The 24,374-nt window shown below is 37.9% G+C and overlaps 1 protein-coding gene across 1 annotated transcript; it reads right to left on the bottom strand.

Moving 5' to 3' along the window:
* Positions 1-2,361: 2,361 nt before the first annotated feature.
* LOC145556849 (histidine--tRNA ligase, chloroplastic/mitochondrial-like) lies at positions 2,362-24,100 on the bottom strand. Its single transcript, XM_081618481.1, has 12 exons — positions 23,945-24,100; positions 23,285-23,590; positions 23,114-23,209; positions 21,028-21,116; positions 20,682-20,811; positions 18,243-18,335; positions 9,988-10,062; positions 6,539-6,656; positions 5,253-5,395; positions 4,012-4,140; positions 2,982-3,145; positions 2,362-2,846 (listed from the first exon to the last, which is right to left on the bottom strand). The coding sequence occupies exons 2-12, from the start codon at positions 23,579-23,581 to the stop codon at positions 2,708-2,710; spliced, it is 1,473 nt and encodes a 490-aa protein (XP_081474607.1). The 5' UTR covers positions 23,582-23,590; positions 23,945-24,100; the 3' UTR covers positions 2,362-2,707.
* Positions 24,101-24,374: the final 274 nt, after the last annotated feature.

Genomic DNA, 24,374 nt, shown 5'->3' on the forward strand with positions numbered 1-24,374 from the left:
GTAAAAGCTACAGTTTCTACCTCATCAAAGGCCCTTTTCCTAGTCAAAATATCTTTCATAAATTTAGCATATGCGGGTGCCTGAGTGATTAAATTAGTGAAAGGATCTGTTACCTGCAAGTTTTTCACAACCTCCAAAAACTTACCGAATTGCTTATCAAACTTACTCTTCAAATGTCTATTAGGGAATGGTAGTTTGATAACTGGGCTCTACACATCTCCACCCTTGTCCTGAAATTTACCCTGCAAAGAAACATTAGAAGGGTTAGTTTCTTTTTGTAGCCCTGCAGGGTTAGTTAGATTAGCATTTGGTACAAGGGAATCAGGATTAGCAACAGGTCCATCATCCATGGGCATAGGAGGCCCATCATAATGTGAACCACTCCTTAAAGTGATTGCATTGGCATGATCTGTATGGTGGATTGGTTGCGATGGTAGAGCTCCCTGTTGACGGGTTTGTAGGGTAGATGAAATCTTTGCAATTTGATTGTCTATGATTTTATTATGAGCTATAATTAAATCAATTTGTGCATCCCTACTCTCCATTTGCTTTTGCATGCTTGAAAGCATTGCTCTAATTTCTGACATAGCAGGGTCAGAAGATGAGGAGGATTGTGATTGGTTTTCTAGCCAGAATTAGGATGGTAATATTTTTGCTGCGGTGATGGTTGCTTTTGTGTTTGTTGTGGAGGTGGAGGGTTTTGTACATTGATACTCCGGTAGGAAAGATATGGGTCGTTCCGGAGGCCAGGATTATAAGAGTTGGAGTATGGGTTATTTTGCCTATAGGATTGGAAGGCATTAACTTGCTCTATAGAACTCCTACAATCTTGCTCCCAATGTCCTATAATTCTAAAATTTTCACAAAAAGCTTAATTGTTGGCAACAGCAGAAACAATAGCTACAGAGTTAGGAACAACAGTAAGATTATCTAGTTTCTGACAAATAGATGTTAATTGAGCCTGCAAAAAGGATACTGAATCGACATTATGTTTTCCTTTGTTAGCTAACCCTCTCGGATTCCCATATTGGGAATTGTGAATTTTCATAGTCTTTGATAACCTGACTTGTAGTTTCAACATTAAGATTCATGAATCTCCCACTAGCTACAGAATCTAGAATTGATCTAGATAAATTTCCAAGTCCATTGTAAAAGGCTTGGATGAACTGCCATCGTGCTAGATTATGGTGAGGGCATTCTCTCTGCCTCATAGAGAGTTTCCTCTGGCTCTTGGGCAAAGTTACGAATAGCACTCCTTAGTAAAGTTGTTCTCTCTTGAGGGTAATATTTAGTATAAAAATTCAAAGCAAGAGTTTCCCGGTCAATATACCAAGTGCAGTTCTATTCAAACCATTAAACCATAATTTGGTTTTTTCCACATAAAGAAAAGGGAAAAAGAATCTCCGATTTGATCTTGCGTGACCCAAGCTTGTCTAATGGTGTTGCAATATTGGCAGAAATCTGCAATGTGAAGATTAGGATCTTCACCCTTAGCTCCACTGAATTGCTTCCTCTCTATCATCGTGATAAATTGGGGTTTGATTTCAAATTGCACTCCATCAAGGGCCGAAGTAGGAGTAAGGTGTGGAAAATTCGTCAAGGATGGCTACGAATAATCGCTGAGCTTCTTAGGTGCTGTCATCTCTGATTCTGAATCTGAGGGAACTTCTGAATCACTAGAATCAGTTGGAGGGTCTCTGTGATTATCGTTATCCCCAGAACCCACCAGGATTTGCCTGTAAAGTTTCTTTTGTCTATGGAAAGAGCGCTCGATCTCATGATCGAATGGAATATAACCTGATCTGGAACACATGGGCATAAACAAAGAGCTAAAAGACAAATATGAGAATTTCCTCAAAGAACTAACATTCTCTGAGACAAGAGGGAATAATCTAGACTACAAAAAAACAATTAAAAATAAAAATAAAACCGTTTCCTCGACAACGGCACCAAAGTTTTGACAGGCTAAAGTCGTAATCACCTAATAAAAAATAATTCATAAGTCCACTAACTATGTAGATAGGGAAGAAGGGTTGAACCATAGGGAAACAAGTCAATTTATTCCTAGTTAATCAAAAGTAATCTAAATTATCAAGTAACTAATTTGTTGTTATTAAAGGGAACTAAACTACTAAGAATAAAAGTAGTGAGAAATAAAAGTAGGGGGAAGAAAGAGTAGGAAGTTGTAAATCTTCCCACTCCAATATACCCTGGGGATTGAAAATACAAGTTGATTAAATTGATCAACATGTATTTTGCGCTCACTCCCACCCTTGAACAATGGAAAATGCCTCAGTTTCTCTTCTCTTATCACCTCCTCCACCCCATCCCCACATTCTCCCCAATACGAACACTCTATGAAGCAAGTAAACTTATAATTATGCAATGAAAAAAACTAAACAGCAGCCTAAAATGATAACAGTGTAAGTATCAAATAAGATGGTTGTCTAACAAAACACATATTTATACATCGATATTATGGTACTGCTGTTTGCAATATAATGAGAAAAAAATTATAATAATAGCCTAACGCTAGAAAATAATTTGGATAGCAAAATAAGAGGAAAGAAAGGGGAGGGATATAGGAGGAAGGGGAAGGAAGAGAGTGTTTATTAAAGAGAAAAAATGGACCCGTCCTCTCCCTTCTCCCTCACCTTCTTTCCTCCAACCCCTTATCCTGTTATCCATACATGGGAACTTATTCGTGTCAATCTAACTCATCAAGTTTGACTTCATATTGTTCGCCTGTTGAGAGTATTTTTACAGCCACTGTACTTCTTTCCCACTCAGATTTTCCGATCAATATTAAGCGCTGAGCATTTATTCGTGCAGCTCGTTTAAATACCCTGAAAAATGTAGTAGGAATCAACACTCAGCAACTTAAGAATTTGAAACACTTCCCAAACCTTCAACTATCAATTTCTGATTCATTATGAAGAATAAAAATGACAGCCATTAAACAAATCAAAGTAATTGCTTACCACTTCATTGGCTTGCTCTCCAATACCAAATCAACACTCTGACCTTTTCCTCTAAGAGTAGAAGCAACTAATGCTGCCACACCTTGAAGGTCAGGATTAAGTGAGCATATTATGTTGTTGACCTCTAGGCCAAGTTCTGGAAGAAGGCTTTTCTCCTTGAGCAGCTGAACAAAATAACCAGGGCACAACATGAAGGCAGTCAAATTGTGAAAAAAGTTGATGCTGGGAGATAGTAACCATAATATGGGCTAAGGGCTTTAAGACGTAAACAGGTTAACCTGTTTTAGGATTAAAAGTTGATATATAAGCGACAAATATAATAGTTACCAAAACACGGTAATTAAAAAACCTTAACATTACATTTTGGTGCCAGGAAGAAAGAGTGAAATGCAATTAACCACAAGTACCTGCAATCACATTTTGCAGACCCTTGCTGAAGGTGGAAAATGTGGTCGTGTCTACCAAAATTCTATTATGCATGGTTTAAAAACAGACTGCCAAAATAGGGTAGTTTGAAAGAAAAGTTAAATAAAGTAAAATTATTAGTAAAAACAATGAGGGAGAAAACTGGAAGTATATACTCTCAATTCTATCTTCCCATTCAACACCCAGATCAACATGTATAGAGGTGAAATGGGTTGTTCTACTTTCGGGTCAATTCATTGCCATATCGGGGTGATGAATCACTCAATTGGTTCGGTTGTTGGTCAAGTGGGTAAATGTGATAATCAATCATTACTTAGTAATTACTTTAGATATGGTTGGGTCAAATTTTGATTCACCAAAGTTGGGTTGATTTCAGGAATTCAGGTACAGGCTGGGGTTTTAAGTCAAGTAAGTGGGACTTAGGCTAGGACAGTTTGGAAAACCTTGTTAGTAAAATCCCCTTAATTTAATTTGCAAATAATAAACAGCCAAACAAGCAATACCAGATATTGGACTGCAGCTAGTATACAGCTACTTTATATGAACTCTAGCAATGTCTGTAAATAAATTATCAAATCAACAAAATCACAAGGAAAATGCTTACTTCCATAATGACTGCATCACCAAATCCAAAACCGCAGGCTGGAACATCATCACCTCCGAATGTAGATAGCAGTCTATCATAACGTCCTCCACCACAAATGGCTCGTAACTTTCCCTTTCTATCAAAGCCCTGAATGATAGAAAAATAAAAGGTTTTTTCAAGGAACTCCACTGCAGATGAAATAATAATACTACTTAATATGAAGAAAAACATCAGTTGGCTGACAGGGGTCATAGGTGGTATATGTGCACAAGAAAATTGCAACCCACTGCTGCTTACATTACTTACCAACAAGAAATCAATAACTCATTAATCCCTCAAGAAATCACCTGAACCAACTTTCATGGGAGTTACACTGTTCAAAACTTCAAATGCCATTTGTTATGTTCATGATCACCTTAATGTGCTGATTAATTGAACTAGGCATATACCAGACCTGTATTACTGCATATCTCATTATCAATGAGCATTTTGGTTCTACTATGCACCTCAATTCTAATTTAGACTTAAGATATTCTATGTATCAATGACTTTATTCAAACAAGTCATTTACAATCTTTACATAGCCTAATTTTGGCCAGAATTTGCCCTTATTTTGTGTAATTTTACCATAAAGCATAGAAGTCAAATTTATGCATCCTTTTCCACCGGTATAATCCTATAAGAAGAGTGAAATCAACAAGCTATGACCCTACACTAGTTACTCAGCAGTAGAATTTACTGCTACTAGTTCCTACCTACAGCACATTCGTGCAGAAAATATGCCCTTACTTCAATACAAGATTGAGACCTTACTGCCTTAGCCAACAGCTTTGCATTAGTATATTGTACATGCTCTTACTTATTAAACTCGATATCTGAAGGAAAAGACCAGTCACAATCCTCAAATCACATCCAAATCAAGAACAAAATCAATCAATTGTATTCATTGTACATTTCGAGACAAGTGAAGTAGTTGCAAACATAGAGGGAAAAAAATTTCACATCAACTATTATGGGTAAGTAAAGGCAAAGCCACAGAACTTGAAAGGTTCACAAATTCAATCAATTGTCCAAAGAAATAAAATTGACCAAATTATATTGGAGCATATATATTTAGCAAATGGGCAACGATATGGCAACAAAGGCGGAAATATCTAAAGAAAGCAAGACACTAAAAAATTACAAATTCTACATAAATGGAAACTAAGATAATGTTTATTAAAATTACAGAGTCAATAAGAACCAAATACAGCACATACCTCAAACACAATGCCAGTATAATAGGCCAGACCACGGACAATGGATGCATCAAACTGGATCCATTTAGAATAACCAAATTTCTCAGCAAGAGCAAAAAGTTGTTTAAGTTCACAAACAACTTGACCAGAAGTTCCAAGTTTCTCTGCATTTATCATGAGCAGTGTCACAAAGGCATATATACAATCATCCTATAATAAAGCCACGATATATACATAAAATTTATCAGGATTCAGAAATGTTAAATATCTAATCCATGGAAATTGACATTCCAGGTTGCCAAACCCATATGATGGCTAAGGCTTCCTCCCGGCAATCCAAATTATCCAACTTAATCACCCTACCTGTATCAAAAATTGGATGATCCAAATTGATCTAAACATAAACATGACTGAAATCAATATATGTCCCATAATAAGCTGACCCAAAATTGACCCAACACAACTGGACAACCTCCTTATTTGAAAACGACCTGACCTGAACTGGAACAAACCATTTTCAACCAATTCATAAATTTCTTCTTAACTATAAATTTTGTTATTACGAGCACTTTAAATTTCCTTTTTTTCTTGATTTAATTTCCTCTCCTCAAGGTTTTATCTTATATCTTTTACACAGCTCAAAATTATACTACCTCTGTCTTCATAAGCTCTATTCACTTTCTGTCTTCATATGTATTTCTAAGTTCTGGTCACTTTTTTTTTTTTTTACCTTTTTGAGGGGATTTTACTCTTTTTTACTGCACCCCATTTATGTCAACATTTTATTCATATTTTATCATCTTCCATACCAATTTTTGTGACCCACTTATATTTGATAATTATCATACTCTCTATCTTTTTCTTCCTAAAAGCTAAAGTACCCACATGGGTGGTCCCCTTTTGAGTTCACCTTAGTTTCTGTTGCGATTGTAACTACTCATGAAAATGGAGGTTGTAAAGTATTACACACCGTGTAAGTATGGCATCAAGTAAAATTTCAAAATCAATATACATGATTTGGTAGTTTCAGGATTTCTTTGCAATTGGTTGATCACATTTTCTTTACATATTGTAAATGTATTTTGGGATATTTCTAGGACATTTATTTTTACAGTACCTATTTGCATGGATCATATAATCATGCTCTGAGTAATGTAAAGACTTTTGCAGGACCAATGAAGCATAATTCAAGGTATAAGTATCTGACTAATATTCTAAGGAGTACAACTTAAACATTAAATCAATACTTTCAATAGCCCTAATAAGGAGACAAAACCTTTACATATATAGTCATACAGGTGGCTAACCTTCCAACTTCGTTAAAGACTTGATAGAAAGGACCTCCAGCAGTTCCTTGATTGCTTCATCAGACATTCCAATAGACTTCAACTCTTTCTTTATCTCATCAAGAGGGATTTTTTCAAGCTGTTTATCAAATTTTACAAAGAAGGAACATAAGCATGAAAACTCATAATTTGGAAAATCAAATAAGTTAAATTCCTAAAATTCTTACATACGACACAAGACTGGATCCCTTATTAGGCAATAAGCAAAGCAACATTGGTATCATTTAAAATCAATCTTCACAAATCATGAAATTTGTTTGAATAAAAAACAATAGTCCTTTTTTTTTTTTTTTTAAATGTTACAGTTTTGAATGCATGGAATTTTAGGAGACTTTAATACAATAAGTTGTTAGTGGGGTAGGTAGGATAATAAAAATTTGTAAGAAAAGATAGTGGAGTTATTATTTTATGGAAAATTTGCAAATTGCGCCATTTACAGTTCGTATTTTGCAAATTGCAGCCATTTAAAAAAAAATTGCAAATTGCAACCCAAAAGTTCGTATAAATTGTAAATTGTAGCCCGATTCAACTTTTTCATCGGTTTACATGTTGAAATATCTTCGGTTAAGGTTTTAGGGGTCATTTTAGTCCTTAGAGAACCGAATTGAGCTCAGAATTAGCAAAAAAAAATGACGTAAGTGTCTCATTTTTACAATTTCCCACAAATCGATACATTTTTGTTACGCAAAACGAGGCACTTGCGTTATTTTTGAGCCCCTAAAGGCTAAAATAGCCCGTAAAACCTTGATCGAAGATTTTTTGAGATGTAAACCGATAAAACAGTTAAATCAGGCTGCAATTTACAATTTATACGAACTTTTGTGCTGCAATTTGCAATTTTTTTTTAAAATGGCTGCAATTTGCAAAATACGAACTTTAAATGGCTGTAATTTGCAAATTTTCCTTATTTTATTGATAAGTAAAGGGATGTGAGAGGGAGTGAGGAGTTGAGGACCATTAAAGGAGTGAAAAATGATAAAGTTAGAAAGAATGGGGACCATTGGTGGGTGACATTATATTATTAAAATGTAAGAGATTTCCAAAAGAGGAAGTGTGTCATTTAAAAAATATAACAACCGAATAAGGCAACTGTAGCATTTAAACAAAAAAAAAAAATTACGGGAGTACAATAAAACAGCGTACATCATTGATTGAAAAAAAATATAACTTTCAAATGATGTAAATAAATTTATAAACACCAGGGTGCAAGGTGCACCTAAAGGTATTTTTGGCTCATTACTTTAAGAAATTTGCTTTATTCATTTTAAAATCTAAAAATCAGCAAAAACATATCAAATGAACAAAAAACTACTCTTGGGTGCACCTATTTCTATGTGCACTGGGGTGTATATAAAAGGTGTTGCAAATGATCTTACTAGCTATTGTAATTTAATTTTGGAAATTTATGCATAAATTATTTGTTAGTACATGATTATATGTAATAACTCCTCTAAGTAATATTGTTACAAGGAAATTAACTTAGAAAAGAATATTTCCTTTGTTCTCTTTCAATGCACTTCCATAATAAGAAGTTTTTTTTAGTTGCAACGTTACTAATTTTAGTAAGTTTTCCCCACCAAAATACCAAACTAACCTTACTCACTTTTCATAAGTGTCCTTATTATGTCCAATTAAATTTTTTATTTACTCCTATTCGGTGTATAAAAAGGCACGCCTAAGTGTTGAGGCGCTAGGCAATACAGCGCCTTTTTTTGCTCTAGGCAAGGTGCATTCAAAGAAGCACATAGGCAAATTTCTTAAATTGTTTTATATTGTGCAGCTCACTTCAAAGAGGTGCACCAAAGGCACGCCTAGGCGCAGCAAGACCTTCATCGTGTCATTGCGCCATGAGTCTTTATAAATTGCTCCTATTACATCTAATCCCACCTACCATTATACATTATTCCCTTCATACAAAAATCACGCCTGTAGAATTTTCCACTAAAGATGGAGGTTACAAAAATACGCATGTTAAGATGGTGTTTGATCTTAAATTCTTCAAAGAGCGACAACAACCTCAATGAAGAAAGGGTTTGTATTAGGGAAATCGGAAAGCATATTTATCTACAATTTTTTGTTGATCTTTTTTTTTTTTTCCTTTTCTTTTTGCTCATCTATCACCATCATCATAGTCATTGATACCTCTAAGGTTCGATTTTCTCTCTTTTTTTTTAATGGTGACCTCGCCCGAAAGTGAGCGACGAAGGGGTAAGGAGATGAAGGGGCTAATCGTAGTTGCTAAAGAAGCGATGGGCTATTTAAGGTTTAAAATCCGAAACACTATTACAGTGTACATTTCTGTACTCCAATACACATCCAAGCACCCAAGTGCTCGCATTAGCATATCTATGTCGTGTGAGCTTGCCTAAGCAACAACCTAAAGGGTCATGCAACCTATTTTAACGACCAATTGATTTGCTCTTTGTTTGTAGATAAATAAAATAGCCTTGAAAACCCTGTTTCAGAATGCCAACATTATTATCATTAAATTACTTTAAGTTTATAAATGAGAGATAAACTAATGAAGTAATAGATCTTCAATGTTTAACTAGACTCACTTCACTAATTCAAGTATCTTTTCTTCTCAATTCTCTTGTTTCGTTTCTATGATATCTTTAATTATTGTATTTTTGTTGTTTATTTGAATATTTGATTATGGTATCTTGTTTGGAGTGAGGTTGAACCCTAATATAGTTTGATGTCATGAATTAATCCCAAATCTCTAATGTAATTTGTTTGTTATATTTCTTCACTAAAGTTGGTTTTATAATAATAATTCAACTAAAAAAAAGTGTTTGATGAATGTAATTAGCTCACAACAAAAATATGGTTCTTGATTGACTTCAAAACTAAAAGTAGGGAGCATTGTTACAAAACTAGCTGAAAGAAGTTGATAGGAATTAAAATACAAAATTCAAAGTCTGTAATCAGCATGACTATAAAAGTAGGCATGATTGCATCTTATAAGAATCAATTAATTAAATAAAATAATTATTGTTACTAGTATAGGGCACATCTATCTCGTTGAATTTAAACTGGTTTTAAGGGGATAATTATGAATTACATTGATTTATATATGGGGATACTTATTTCTAGAACTTATATTCATAAATTTATTTTATTAACATAATTTACTCAACTCCTTATTTGATTCGACTAATTGTGATGATACCAACCAATTGTTTAACAAAACCATACGCATGATCGACCTCAACTTGCAATGTTAAATAATTAAAAGAACTATTTAGCTTTTACTTTTGTTGGTTAGCGACAAGCTCATCAAGAAAACGTTGGTCCAAAAAAAGGCAGGTCAGAGATGAAAGGAAAATGATAACCACTCAGATCCAAGTTTTAAAAAAAAGCAATCCACTCGCAAAATAGTCATGCTAGGAAATAATTCTTCAACTGACCTTGTCAATAACAATACAAACTCTTCCAAATAATTCTTCTGGTAAATTGTAGCACCTCAAAACTTCCTGCAAAACCTGAATAGAAGGAATAGACTCAACATACATACTTTGAAAAAGTATAATAAACAACTACTAGTTAACATTTGAATAAGAAGATGATGTAATATAGAAGAGTGGACAGCTAAGGAGGAATTGCAGAGAAGACAAGAAAAATTGTTCCACGCTCATCTTCAGCAAATTCAGTCAAGACAAGTCATAATATAAGAAACCACAACCAAAAAATGGAAAAATAACTGTCACAACTACTTTTCAGGCTTTGAAGAAAAAGAATTACATAAACAATAAACTCAGAATACATGATCTATAGAGGTTTTTATTGTAAAGAAAAGATAAATGTAATTCCAATCTTGCAAAATGTCCAAACCAGGTCACTAAGTTACAAACAGATATAAAATTATCAGTAAGAAAAGGTTTTCAGGGATAAGTACATAAAAACCATCGACATAACATTGACAATAAGAACAATTAATTTGAAGCACATTAGAGAGGAGAAAGAACATTATAAAAACAGAAGTACTGAAAATTTAAAATGAGAGAGAATGCATCACTTGACAGCAAGGAGACCTCCATATAGGATAATGAGCACAAAATCACACTTTATATCTAGCCAAACAAGACAATCTTCATAAGCACCTCCTATCCTTCTTATTTCTATATTGCAAGCAAATAACCTACAATTCTATAAAATCAAATATCACACTTTACACATAGCCAAACAAGACAATCTTCATAAACACCTTTTACCCATTTTACTTTTATATTGTAACAGTCCTTAATAAAATACAGTTGACTGCAACTGTACGAACCATATCACGTTAGATAACCTGTTTCACAAAATTCCATCACCTAATAAAAGAAAGATTTCAAATTTCCCATTTTGCAAAAGCTAAATATACATATTTGAAGAAATAAACCTATTTGGGTGCCAAATCCTTTAAACCACAATCATCAGTTTCACTTGGAATATCTCAATAGATTTCTCACAGTCATAGCCTCCACTTCTTGCTACTCCCTCTGTTTTTTTTGTTTTTTTTTTTTTTTTTTTTTTTTTTTTTTTTTTTTTTTAAGAGTTATGCTTTGATTGGCACAAAGCTTTAGATATATTAATTAGTTCAACTTTATAACTACTACTAATAAGCATAACTTATTATGCTTAGAAAGTTGCTTGCTTTGTACTTTCATAATACCAATTAACAATACTTCTATCCCCACTCAGATGGATGGTAGTTTTATGAAAAACCTAAAAAGCCCCTTATTGGATTTGAACCAATGACTAACACCTTCCCATGGCGTTGTTCTACCACTGAGTTAAAAGGGCCTTTTAGCAAATACTCGAATATAATAAGATGTAAGTGGGGTTGTTGGGGTATTAAAAAATTATAAGAAAAGAAAGTGGGTTTCTTTTATTGTAAAGTAAGGGATGTAAGAGGGAAAGAATAACAAAAAAGTAATAGTGGGTTTAAGTAAGGATCATAAGTGAGAAGAGAATTAAAATTAAATGAAGTAGGTTGCCAAAAAAAAGGAATTGTACAACTTGTAATATTTAAAATAAAAAGGAAAATTTTTAAATTACCACCCAAAAATATATCTATTTTCAAAATAACCACCCGTTTAATTTTTTATTTTATGTTACCACCCCTTAAATTAAAAACTACTCAGATTATGTTATAGACTAATTCGGAAATGTAATTTAGACAAGAAAATGTAAACTAAGGCTGAATGCTTGAGTACTTGATTGATTGAAGATTGAATTACAAGGGATAGACATAACTTGAGGTTATGAATCTCATAGTAGCTTTAGGCCACAACTCTCATGTGTTTACTCTTAATTTTCTGGATATCCTTCTAATGGGACTTACTACCTTACATATACTCAAGCTAAAGAGATACATGTGATTAACTAAGCTAAGAATGGAAATTTGCTTCTAAGAACATTGTTAAAGCAACTTGGTTTCTTTCCCTGAACTCTCTTAATTAACTTTGTCCTGGAGCTTCTTGTCCTTGATTATCTTTGACCCTTGCTGCCCCTGTTTGGCGCTCCTTGAGTACACCAAAAGTGGTGGTTGACTTGGCTCTTTGACCCGGTTGATCCACTCCATTACATCACTCCCCCCTTTGAGTTTCACCTTGTCCTCAAGGTGGAAGGAAGGAAAACGCAAACTGACTGCCTCGAACTCTTCCCATGTGGCTTCACAATCGGGCAACCCTTTCCATGTGAGCAGTACTTCCAGCACCAGCACCGAGTTCTTTTTGACCAGGCGCACATCGAGGAGCCCAGCTGACTCAACCATCAATTCTAGGTCGGGGGAAAGCTGCTGCGGAATGGTGGGCTGACTTGGGAGGCTGCCAAGTGCTCTCTTCAACTGTGAGATATGAAACACTGGGTGTATTTTGCAATCACTGGGTAATTTCAATTTGTAAGCGACCCTGCCAATTTGCTCTATTACCTCAAAGGGCCCGTAGAATCTTGCAGCCAATTTCTCAAAAGGTCTTCTAGCGAGAGACTTCTGTCTATACGGTTGCAGCTTGAGGAATACCCGCTCCCCAACTTCGAATTTTTCCTCCCTTCTCAGTTTATCCGCGTTAACCTTCATCACTTGCTGGGCACGGTTCAAATTCATCCGTAACTCTTCTAAGATCCCATCTCTCTCTTGCAAGCCCTCCTCAAGACTGCTGACCATGGTTTGGCCCGCACCCAAACGCCACAGCTTCGGAGGATCACAACCGTACACCACCTTAAATGGTGTCATCTTGGTCGAGGTATGCGGCGAGGTGTTGTAGGAATATTCCGCCCAAGGTAGCCAGCGAGCCCAATTTCGCGGTTGTTCAGCGATGAAGCATCTCAGGTATGTCTCGAGGCTTTTGTTTACCACCTCGGTCTGCCCGTCGGTTTGTGGGTGGTAGATCGTGCTTCGCCGTAGATGTGTTCCTTGCAACCTGAAAAGTTCCCTCCAAAAGATACTCATAAAAACTCTATCACGGTCAGAAACAATTGATGCCGGAAACCCATGGAGGCGAACAACCTCCCTCACAAAGGCGTCGGCCACTTTGAGGGCGTTGAAAGGGTGCCTTAGCCCAATAAAGTGGGCGTATTTCGAGAGTCGATCCACCACTACTAGCACCGAGTTTACCCCACGAGACAAAGGCAACCCCTCCACGAAATCCATGGAAATATCCTCCCACACGGCCTCAGAAATTGGGAGGGGTAGGACTCTTGGTGATGGCCTTATTCCTCTGACACACATCGCATTCTCGCACAAACCTTCTGACATCTTTCCGCATGCCTGCCCAGAACCAGTCGGTGGCGAGCCGGAGATATGATTTTATCTCGCCGTCGTGGCCACTCGTAGGGGTGTTGTGGTATTCCTTCAATAGCAGGGGAATGTACTTCGAGGAAGAAGGCAGAACTACTCTGTTCTTATAAAATAATCTGGACCCTTCTAAGTGGTAGCCTTTTGGGCCCTCTTGTCTTTCCTTCAAGCCCACTACAATCTGGCCCAAACCCTTGTCACTCTCCAATTCCTCTTCCAGCCCAATCCAGAAAGCAAGAGTGGATCATTGACCCAAATTCTAACACATCCTCTTCCTTCTTTCCTTCGAGCCTTTTCAGTGAGGATGTCAACCGAGCTTCACCTTTACGGGATAGTGCATCGGCCACCCTATTCGCGGCGCCAGGTTTGTAATTGATGGTAAAATCGAACCCCACCAATTTTCTCAACCACCGTTGGTATTCCCCTCCGACCTCCCTCTGCTCCGCGAGATACCGCAAGCTCTGTTGATCGCTTTGAATTTCGAAATGGCGACCGAGCAAGTAATGGCGCCACCTAGTCACTGCCAAAGCAATTGCCATTAATTCTTTATCGTAAATGGACCTTCCTCTAGCCCGGATTCCCAGCATCTTACTGTAAAAAGCAACCGGTCGACCATTTTGCATCAAAACCGCACCGAGACCGAACCCGGAAGCGTCGGTTTCAACTACAAAAACCTCGCTGAAATTTGGAACCGCCAACACCGGGGCGGTGGTAATCGCCGTCTTTAACCTTTGGAAGGCTGTCGTAGCTTCTTCCGACCACCCGAAACAGTCCTTCTTCAGTTGGGCGGTAAGAGGTCTGGCTATGTGAGCGTAACGGGATATGAATTTCCGGTAGTAACCGGTTAACCCCAAAAAACCCCGTAGCTCTCTTAGATTCCGTGGTGTTTCCCACTCAAGAATGCATTGAATTTTTTCTTTATCCATGGCGACCCCTTGCTCGGAAATGACGTGCCCCAATTATGCAATCTCCCTCTTGCCAAATTCACACTTTTTAAAATTGGCATATAATTGATTTTCCATTAAATTTTGCAAAACCAATTTCAAATGGCGCTTGTGCTCCTCCTCGGCTTTACTATACACCAAAATATCGTCAAAGAAAACAAGCACGAATTTCCTCAAGTAAGGCCAGAAGACTTCATTCATGAGTGATTGGAAGGTCGTCGGGGCATTAGTGAGCCCAAATGGCATGACCAAAAACTCATAATGGCCCTCGTGGGTTCGAAACGCCGTTTTATGAGTATCTCCCGGCTTGACCCGAATTTGATGATAACCCGATTTTAAATCAAGCTTGGAAAATATCGTTGCCCCATGCAACTCATCTAATAACTCCTCAATTACCGGAATCGGATATTTATCCGGGGCCGTTTCTTTGTTGAGCGCTCGATAATCGACACAAAATCGCCAAGACCCGTCTTTTTTCTAGACTAGCAAAACCGGACTTGAAAACGGGCTTGATGAAGGCCTGATGATGCCGGACTCGAGCATTTCCCGCATGAGCCTCTCGATCTCATCTTTCTGAATTTGGGGATATCTATAAGGCCTAACACTAATTGGGTTGGCCCCATCCTTTAACACAATAGAGTGCTCATGGCCTCTACTTGGGGGTAGCCCGTTGGGCATTTGAAAAACCCCTTGAAACTGGCCCAATATTTCCTCCAAGAAGACGGGTGGGCCGGCTGGGATTGGGCCCAACTTCTCTTCCTCTAAACTGTTACTCAACCCAATACCCCTTTTTCTCCTTCTTTAACACCTTCACCATGGCCTTGAGTGAAATTTGTGATTTTTCAAGGGTCGGGTCTCCGGTGAGGGTTACCGGAACTCCATCCATGGTGAATTTCATGACATGGGTCCGCCAACTAGTAACCACAGCCCCCATCTTCTCAAGCCATTGGACTCCTAAAATCACCTCGGCACTACCTAATGTGAGTGGGAAAAAATCTTCGGTTATGGAGAGTCCCCCTTGTAGCTCCACCTTGACTCCTTTACAAACACCCCTTCCCCGAATGGTGTCCCCGTTTCCTAGGGATACGACAAACTCCCCGCCTTGAGTAACGGGGATAGCCACTTGCTCCACCACCGAGACCGCTAAGAAATTATGCGTTGCCCCCGGGTCAACCATAACTACTACTTCTTGCCCTTTAACTACACCCCTCATCTTCATGGTTTTTGGGTTGTGAATCCCGATCACCGAACACAAGGACATCGTTCCAACGTCCTCCGAGGGAAGGTCATTTTCCGTCTCCGGTTCCTCATCCTCCCACTCACCTTCCCCTTCCGCCACGATCAACACACTAAGCTCCTTCCTCTTACAACGGTGGCCCACATCCCACCTCTCATCACACCTAAAACACAACCCCTTCGCTCTCCTTTCCGCCAATTCTCCATCGGTCAAACGCCTTGTACCACCCGTAGAATTCTGACTTGGGCCTCGATATGTCCGGCCCATGTTCACGGAGCCCTGAGACTCTGGGCCTTGGGCCACGATTTGGGCGGACCACTGCTGCTGGGCAACCCATATGAAGCTATTAACCCTCCTTTGCTCACACTTGGGCTGCTGTGATTTGGGCTAGAATTCATTGGCCCAACCACCAAGCCCCCCTTCCAATTACTAAGAGGCTTCTTACCTTGCTGGACACGATTTTTTTCCTCAATTCTTCCAGCCATTTCCATGGCTTTTTCAAGGGTGAGAGGGTTAAGGAGTCTTAACTCGGTTTTGACCTCTCAGCCCATTTATGAACTGCCCGAGCATCAGACTTTCCGGCACATCCTCTAGAGGCGCCGCCATCTCAATAAACCTTCGCCGGTACTCCGCCACGGTCCCCGAGCCCTCTTGTGACACCGCCAGCCATTGTTCGTGAAGCGTTCCCGAATGCGAGGGTCGAAACTCGTTCAACACCCGTTGTTTGAGGTCCGGCCACCCGTAGAACGACCGTCGCTTCTGCTCTCACTGAAACCACTTTAAGGCGGCCCCATCCATCGCGACCACTGCGGCTTCCATCTTCTCCTTCTCCGTTAGTTTGTAAAATTCAAAGTACATCTCGGCCCTAGCCGTCCAGTTATCCGATTCCACCCCGGCGAAAAGGGACATTTCCAATTTACGGTGTTTCCAGTGGCCATAGCCACCGCCACCACCTCCTCCGCCGCCCTCATCGGCACTTCTCCAGTCGCCGCTGCGCCATCCACTATTGTCGGGAGGGTGCCACCCAAGGACGTCGTATGGCCTCCCCGGTGACATTCGCACTCCCTCCAACTCGGGTTGAGTGCGGTTCTCCCCTATTAAGGGCGGACCCAACGGCTGGGGTGTCGGTTGCGGTTGGCGAGGTTGCGTCGCCGCCTTCTCCACCTGTTCCTGCAACTTCGTGATCTTGGCGCGGTCAATTGCGGCCTGGGTGTCCACCGTGACCCGAAAACGGTCAAGGCGGTCATCCATTTTCTCGACGGTGGTTTTCAATAATTCCTCCGTCTTCTTCCGCTCTTCTGCTATGTTCCGTCTCTCCTCCTCCATGGCTACCTTAACCGCCGCTGTCACTGCCCGTGATATGTTGTCGTCGGGAGTTTGCAATTTCTAAACAAGCGTTGCCAGCTGAGTTTTCAGGTCAGCCAGCGTACCCTCCATGACATCCATCCTCTGTGAAAGATTTTCCTCCTTTTTTTTTTTTTAATTCACGGTACGGGGTGGTGGTTCCCGGTCGCCGGCGGCCGCAGGACCACCGCTCTGATACCAAGTTGTTATAGACTAATTCGGAAATGTAATTTAGACAAGAAAATGTAAACTAAGGCTGAATGCTTGAGTACTTGATTGATTGAAGATTGAATTACAAGGGATAGACATAACTTGAGGTTATGAATCTCATAGTAGCTTTAGGCCACAACTCTCATGTGTTTACTCTCAATTTTCTGGATATCCTTCTAATGGGACTTACTACCTTACACATACTCAAGCTAAAGAGATACATGTGATTTACTAAGCTAAGAATGGAAATTTGCTTCTAAGGACATTGTTAAAGCAACTTGGTTTCTTTCCCTGAACTCTCTTAATTAACTTTGTCCTGGAGCTTCTTGTCCTTGATTATCTTTGACCCTTGCTGCCCCTGTTTGGTGCGCCTTGAGTACACCAAAAGTGGTGGTTGACTTGGCTCTTTGACCCGGTTGACCCACTCCATTACAGATTACCACCCATTTTAAAATTCCAGTGGATTAATGTTTTGAGGACCTACCCAACGACTAGTAACGGCTATGTCTAAGCATTACAATCAGTCATGTCTTCACTCCACCTCCCCCTTAAACCAGTTTATTGAGTACAAGATAACCTAAAATCAAAAGAAAAAAAAAACCAAGAGCTTGCTGTCTGAATTGCCACTACCACTGATCATCTTTTTCCTATCACCACTAAGAGTCGTTAGGTGGGGCCCACAAAAGAAAAATCCATCGGAATTTTGAAATGGGTGGTAATCGGAGTAGTTTTAAAATTTAAGGGGTGGTAAAATAAAATAAAAAATTAAACGGATGGTTATTTTGAAAATTGATACATTTTTTGGTGGTAATTTAAAAAATTTCTAAATAAAAAATAATAATAATAATAAAATGGCCGCAAAAGGAAAATATAGCACTTATAAAAAACCGGAGGAAGTATTATGTTTCCCCCTAAATATTGACATACTCAACATAATGACTGGATAACCTTACAAAATTATTAATCAAACAAGCATGATCTTTGCTGTATAAAAATGTAAAACATTAAACCTTTTAATATTTTATACAGGAAAATAAAATCAAGCCTGATCAAACATGTCAGCATACATTTTTTTTTTTAAGAAGTAAAGGCAGTAAAAAAGATAGAGGTTCATAAGTGAATGAATACCTCATGAAAAGCAAATCATACCTTCCTGCTCGAAACCTTGAATCCAACATCTGCCTCTGTTATCCCTAGTCTCTTGAAGAAGGTGACAATAGCAGAAATAAGCTCCGCCTCAGCCTATTGCATGAAATTATAATTTAAAATTCAGCGAGAGAAAGCAGGATTCTACCAAATACATACGTCATAGCCAAAGATCAGACAAAAGACATAGTTTTGACGATGGAACTTGCAGGAGACATAGCATGAATCAATTGAATTGAAACAACTTTTGAAATAAATGGATTATCCTGGAAAAGAATGAGATGTCTAATAAAATTATTATCAGATTACCAGGGTTAGTGTTCTTTAAGCCTTTTACCAGTACAAATATCATGAGCACAATGAGATTTATGTATCAAACCAAACAAATAGCAGTAAATAATAAAAATTACGTAGATTTATTGAGGGTATTCTGCAGGTATTTTAAGATAGGACCTCCACCAGCTTAGGATAGATGGCATTAAAGGTGCCATATCCTATAATTTTATTGATGATATATGATGGCCCAATTTGAACTTTACAAAATCATAGCAAATGGTCTGCTAACGCACACATACACTTTAATATATCATGATCAAAACAGTATGGTAACTTAAGGATATGTAGACAGTATAAGGAAATCAAACAAAAGGAACAAAAGCAAGCACAGTTCTAATTCTCCATATCACATAAAACCTCACAGGCTTAAGAACCTGTTCTTTTCTGAAATAAAGTATTTTGGTCTGATTATATTAAGGTGGTCTGGCAGGTCTGAATATTTATCTTTATGATGTATTGGTCCAACTAAACTTAAACTGTATACCAACACTAATGTATAACAAAGAAACATTACCAAGTAAGAACTTAGATTTATCATAATCTTAATTTTCAAAGGTGTGAGGCACACTGAGGTGCAAAGGGTCCCTACTTCCTAGAGCTTAGGCACACAGTGTAGGCAAGCGCCTCTCAAAGAAGAGGCACACCTTTTTTCTTGATATAATTTTTCATTAAAAAACCAACTAGAGAGGGGGATGAAATAGTAAATACAATGAAATGAAGGTCCTCATGAAAGATAGAGAAGAGGGGGAGCTAGAAAGGGGTTCACATGACTTTTAGCAGTCGACTCGCTGTTTTAGAGAAAGCGGGGCACATAACTAGATGAGAGTGATTGAAAGACACAATAAAGAGGGGGGGGGGGGGGAGAGGAGACAAAAGTACTTTATAATTGACTTAATGGTGAAGCTTCCAAATCAAATAGATCTAAAAAAAAGAATAGAGAAGAAGCAAAAGACAGATCAAGACAAGAAAAAGACAGATCGAATCGAAGAGAAAAGAAGAATGAAGCAGAAAGTAGGTAAGAAAAGAAATATGAAAAGAGAAGAAACAAGAAACAAGAGATTACATACTTCTGATCAATAGGATGGTAGTCACCAAGAAAGTTACAATTGAAAATTGAACTTAGGATTTTGAGGAATTGTTGTTTTCTGACTTTTCTCTTTCCTCTAATCTTTGCAGACTAGTTTTGACCATTGAGAGGTAGTAAATACGTCACATGATAATTTTTAAATTTTGAAGTTTACAGAAATCTGCCACATCACCCACCTTACACCAGAAATGAGAGAGGCATTGTGCCTTGCACCTAGGCTAAGGCGCTTTGGGGTAGGAAATGCTCCATGGCACACAAATGAACGTGCCTTCAGCATGCTTTTAAATCTAATGTCCTCTCAATGTGCACTTTCCAAATATGTAGATTTCATCAACATCCCAAAATGATTTTTTTGCAATATTCACAAACCGCACCTTAACAAATGTTAGTATGTAAGAAGTTGATGGGTTTATCTTAATGTATAATTTCAAAGTACTAACCTTTTTATAATTTTTACTTATAGATTTTAAGGATATTGATAGTCAAATGTGCATCGGCAAAATTTGTACGGTCAAAGAGATACAAGTAATCTGTGCTAGGGTGTGTAATTTTGATTAGTGAATATTTTTTCACTGATCCAAATCTACGCTAGTCACAAGAATAACAATAAGTTTATGAAACAAGTTGAAGAATACAAGATCTAAAATATCAAATGCTAAGTCTCTACAACAAAGTAGATTAATATGTAATAAGAATACGTTCAAGCATGGTGCAACTAATCAATGAACAATTTACTACTAAATCTCTCCAATGAAAAATTCAAAGGGCTCTAATTGTATCACTTCACTCACTACCTTTGGTACCACTTTACTTACTTTTTCCAAAGAAAACTTAAAATAATAGGATCCCCACTCGCACCTCTCAAAAATAATTCATACTCTTTCCACTATATGAGTCGATTGTTTTTCTGTAAAAACATGCAACAGTCAAACTAGTGCAACTAATCCGCGAGGAGGGAGTAATAAATCACTAAGTAAATATTACAAAAACACAGGAATTTGCAGAAGTAATGCACACACCATAACTTCAGGCACACCAATAATATCCATATTCCACTGGTAATGTTCACGGCGACGACCTCTAGTCATTCTTTCATAACGCCAACATTGTCCAATAGCAAACCATTTCAATGGCAAGGATGCGGATTTTCTGGACAGAAAAAAACGGGGATCAAATTGTGGCTGGTGTACCTGGACACAAAAATCATAATAATAAACAAACTAATTAAACAATTTTCATTTGATTACCAGCTCTAAGCACAAGCCAAAGTGAACAATGAAATAAGCATTGGACAAACCAATAAAAATAATTGAACACTATTCCATGACAACATGACCAAAAGCTCCAAAATGGCAAGTTAAGTACCCTTTCTGTAATACTAGCCTTGCCAATGATGGAGTAAGTTCTGGCCTCAATGCAACCCGGCGATTTCCTCGATCCTCAAAACAATATAACTGCAAAACACAGATTTCAGTCAGTCTTCCGTGAACAAATTGCAGCGACCAAGTAACAATTAAAGGAAAAATATGCAAAGCGGAGGTTAGAAGAAGATGGAGATTGAAGAGGATAATATTAGCATCAATTCTCTAGCTTTCCAAAAGAAATCGGTAGAGTTAGAGGATTACTTAAAGAACTACAAGGAATGTGGACATGAAATAACAAAAAAAAAAAAAAGTGTTTTTCCCCTCACTTTCCTGACAGACCCCACACCCTAGACAGACCTATGGCTGTTGAAGACTCGTTGGCTTCCTTCCAGCACTGGTGAGCCTGGTTTTCCACCGCATTTCCCAACCAAACCATTAAGTTTGAAATGGTTTAAGCTTCTTTCCTCTCTTTTATGTCAGGCATTGTTAGTGTTTGTTGTAATTGAGTTTGTTGCTTCTTTCATTGTTTGGCACAGTTTGAGGCTATATAGTGCCTGCTAGCCTTGTTAATATGTTTCAATTGGAGGATGATCTTCGGTTTGCTCCCATCTTAACCAAAGAATTTGATAGATGAAATGACAGAGGTTGAGTTGTATGAAAACTTTGAATTTAACCATAGAAAAATTGCCAGGATAATCCGAACTTTGCCTCATTCACCCAAAATAATCCCACCTTTCGATTATTTTTTAATAACCCAACCTTTAATGTCAATCTGCTTTAAATGGTCCTAATCGGTCATAGCAAGTTACATGACATGTGTCGGCATCGGCATCTGATTGGTCTAAAAATAAAAAAATATAAATATTTTTTATTAAATAAAAAATATTAAACTTAATTAATTAACAAAATTTATAAAAAAAAATATTAAAAAATCAACCCCACCAGCCCAACCACCCTCTACGGCTGATCACTCCCACTCGCCCGACCCCCTGCCTCCCCCATTGGAGCGTCACGCCGACCGCCATCCCCCTCCCCCTTGAATCGCCTACTCCCCACCCCTGCACCGCTAACCAGCCTCGAAATAATCCTTCCCTGTCCCGATCTCGACCTCACTCCCATTCCCCCCACGTTTCCAGCCCCTCCCTTTCCCTTATCCCTTTTCAGGCCTTATCCCTTTCCCCTTGCCACAATTTCAGCCCCCTCCCCCCCCCCCCCAACTCCTCGATTTCGGTCACCTTCTCCTACTACTGACGGAAGGGGGTAGGGGCGGCGACCAACAGGCTTACGGCCAGTCTGGGACGATGGTCTGGCGCAGCAAGGCTGTTGTCTGGGACGGCGGGACGATGGTGGGGCGGGGTGGCTGGTTGTTGTTTTAATTTTTAGTTATTATTTTTTTAAAAAATTTATTATTTTTAAAAACGTTAGTTTTAAAATAGTTAATTATTAATTAGTAATAATCATTGCTTTAAAAAAAAATTAAATTAAAAGTTATTTTTGACCAATCACATTGGACACATGTAAATTTAAATTAATTAAACATAAATTACCTATTCAACCGGTTACAGATCACTTGGGATCATAAGTGGATTGGTATTAAAGGTCAGATTATTAAAAAATAATCAAAATGTGGGATTATTTTGGGCGGATGAGGCAAAAGTTGGATTATTCTGGGCAATTTTTCCTTTAACCATAAAGTTTTTGAATGCTACCAAGGGTGAACACAAAGAATCTGTTATGGCCTGATGTATTGCAAGGTCATTGTGAATGTCAAGGAAATGTTTGCTATGGTTCATACAGGTGCTACCACAACATTCGTGTGTGCATTGTGTTTATACTATTGTGTTATAGTTTATACTCCAAGTGTTAGGCTGGTTAGTAGGTTCTAATGCCATCACAATAAAATTAAATAATTTGTTGTTGCCATAAAAGTTGCTCAAAGTCATTAAATCACCAAAAAGTCAAAAACAAATCATACAGTCTACTTCACCATCACATAATTCAGCCAAAAAAAAAACATACAATTTAAAGCAATGAACTTAAAAAAAATACAATAAATAAATACAGTTCATTTGATTTCACCATCATACCTGGTCCCTGATTTCTTCTCCAGCTTTCCTAATAAACAATGCTTCTGATTCCAACACCGGAAAATCAACCTCTTCAAAACCAAACAAATGCGACACCTACAATTGCAAATTAATGAAAACAAAATTCCACAAATTCATTGGAAAAACATTCAAAAATTCAGCTAAGAAAACCTCTCTGAAATTCTGAAACAACCAGCTTCGCAACCGCATATCCTCAGGAGGAAAATCTCTTGTTCCTTTGGGAGGATTTATATCGATTTTCTGCGGCGTTTGGGCAATCATAGAAGGCATAATTCCGCCAGTACGTCCGGCATTCTGAGAGTTCAAATTTTCTGTTCCAATTGATGAGGATGATAGCGAAGACAAACATCGGGTTCCGATAGAGAAGCAATGTTTGCGACGAAAGCCGAGGAGAAAGAATGCAGGCCCGTCCCTAAGGCAGGGCAGCGAAAAGAGGTCTAATTTCATACTTCAATCCTAACATTAAAGGGTGTTGCAATACATTAGCAACCAAATTTCATTCAATTATCTCGAAAAATCACATAATTTTAGGATTCGATAATCAAATTAGGTTCATAATTTTGATTCATAGTTCAATCCTAACATTAAGGGTTTTGCAACACATTAGCAACCAAATTTCATTCAATCATCTCGAAAAACCACATAATTTTAGGATTCAATAATCAAATTAGGCTCATTATTTTGATTTCTTATGGTTATTGTGGTTTCATAATCTTAGAATTTAGAACCAATAGTTGAGATTTCGAACCCTACCCTTAACTAAATTAGATTGTGAAATTGATATGATGATAACAAGAACAAATAACTTACCCCAGAAACAGCTTCAATGGCGGATACAAGTATAGAAGGCTTCAACGGAGAACGTCAACTGTGCTTCAATGGATAACTGAGAGATAGGTCCAACGAGAATAAAAGTCCTGACCCGCTACAATTATAAATGGATTAGATCCGTCTAATAAATAAATGGGGCGGGTCTTTAAATGAGTGTCTAATTATAAGGGTTTAAAGTAAATCTTATTAGCTAAATATTGTAGGACTTCTCCGAATCAAGATGTAACTCTTGTAATTTTATATGATCCAGTTGACTTTATTTGGGATGTAATATTGGAGGATAAGCCTCCCTAACTATCTTGTAACCCATTGACTTCTACTTTCTTTTAATATCATGCCCCCGGCTTTGAATTAAAAAAAAAAAAAAAGTAAATCTATTTTTAAAAGTGTTTACTACTATTTTCATTTA

This window comes from Chenopodium album, chromosome 1 (assembly GCF_948465745.1).
Source record: "Chenopodium album chromosome 1, dcCheAlbu1.1, whole genome shotgun sequence".
Classification (NCBI taxonomy): domain Eukaryota; kingdom Viridiplantae; phylum Streptophyta; class Magnoliopsida; order Caryophyllales; family Amaranthaceae; genus Chenopodium; species Chenopodium album.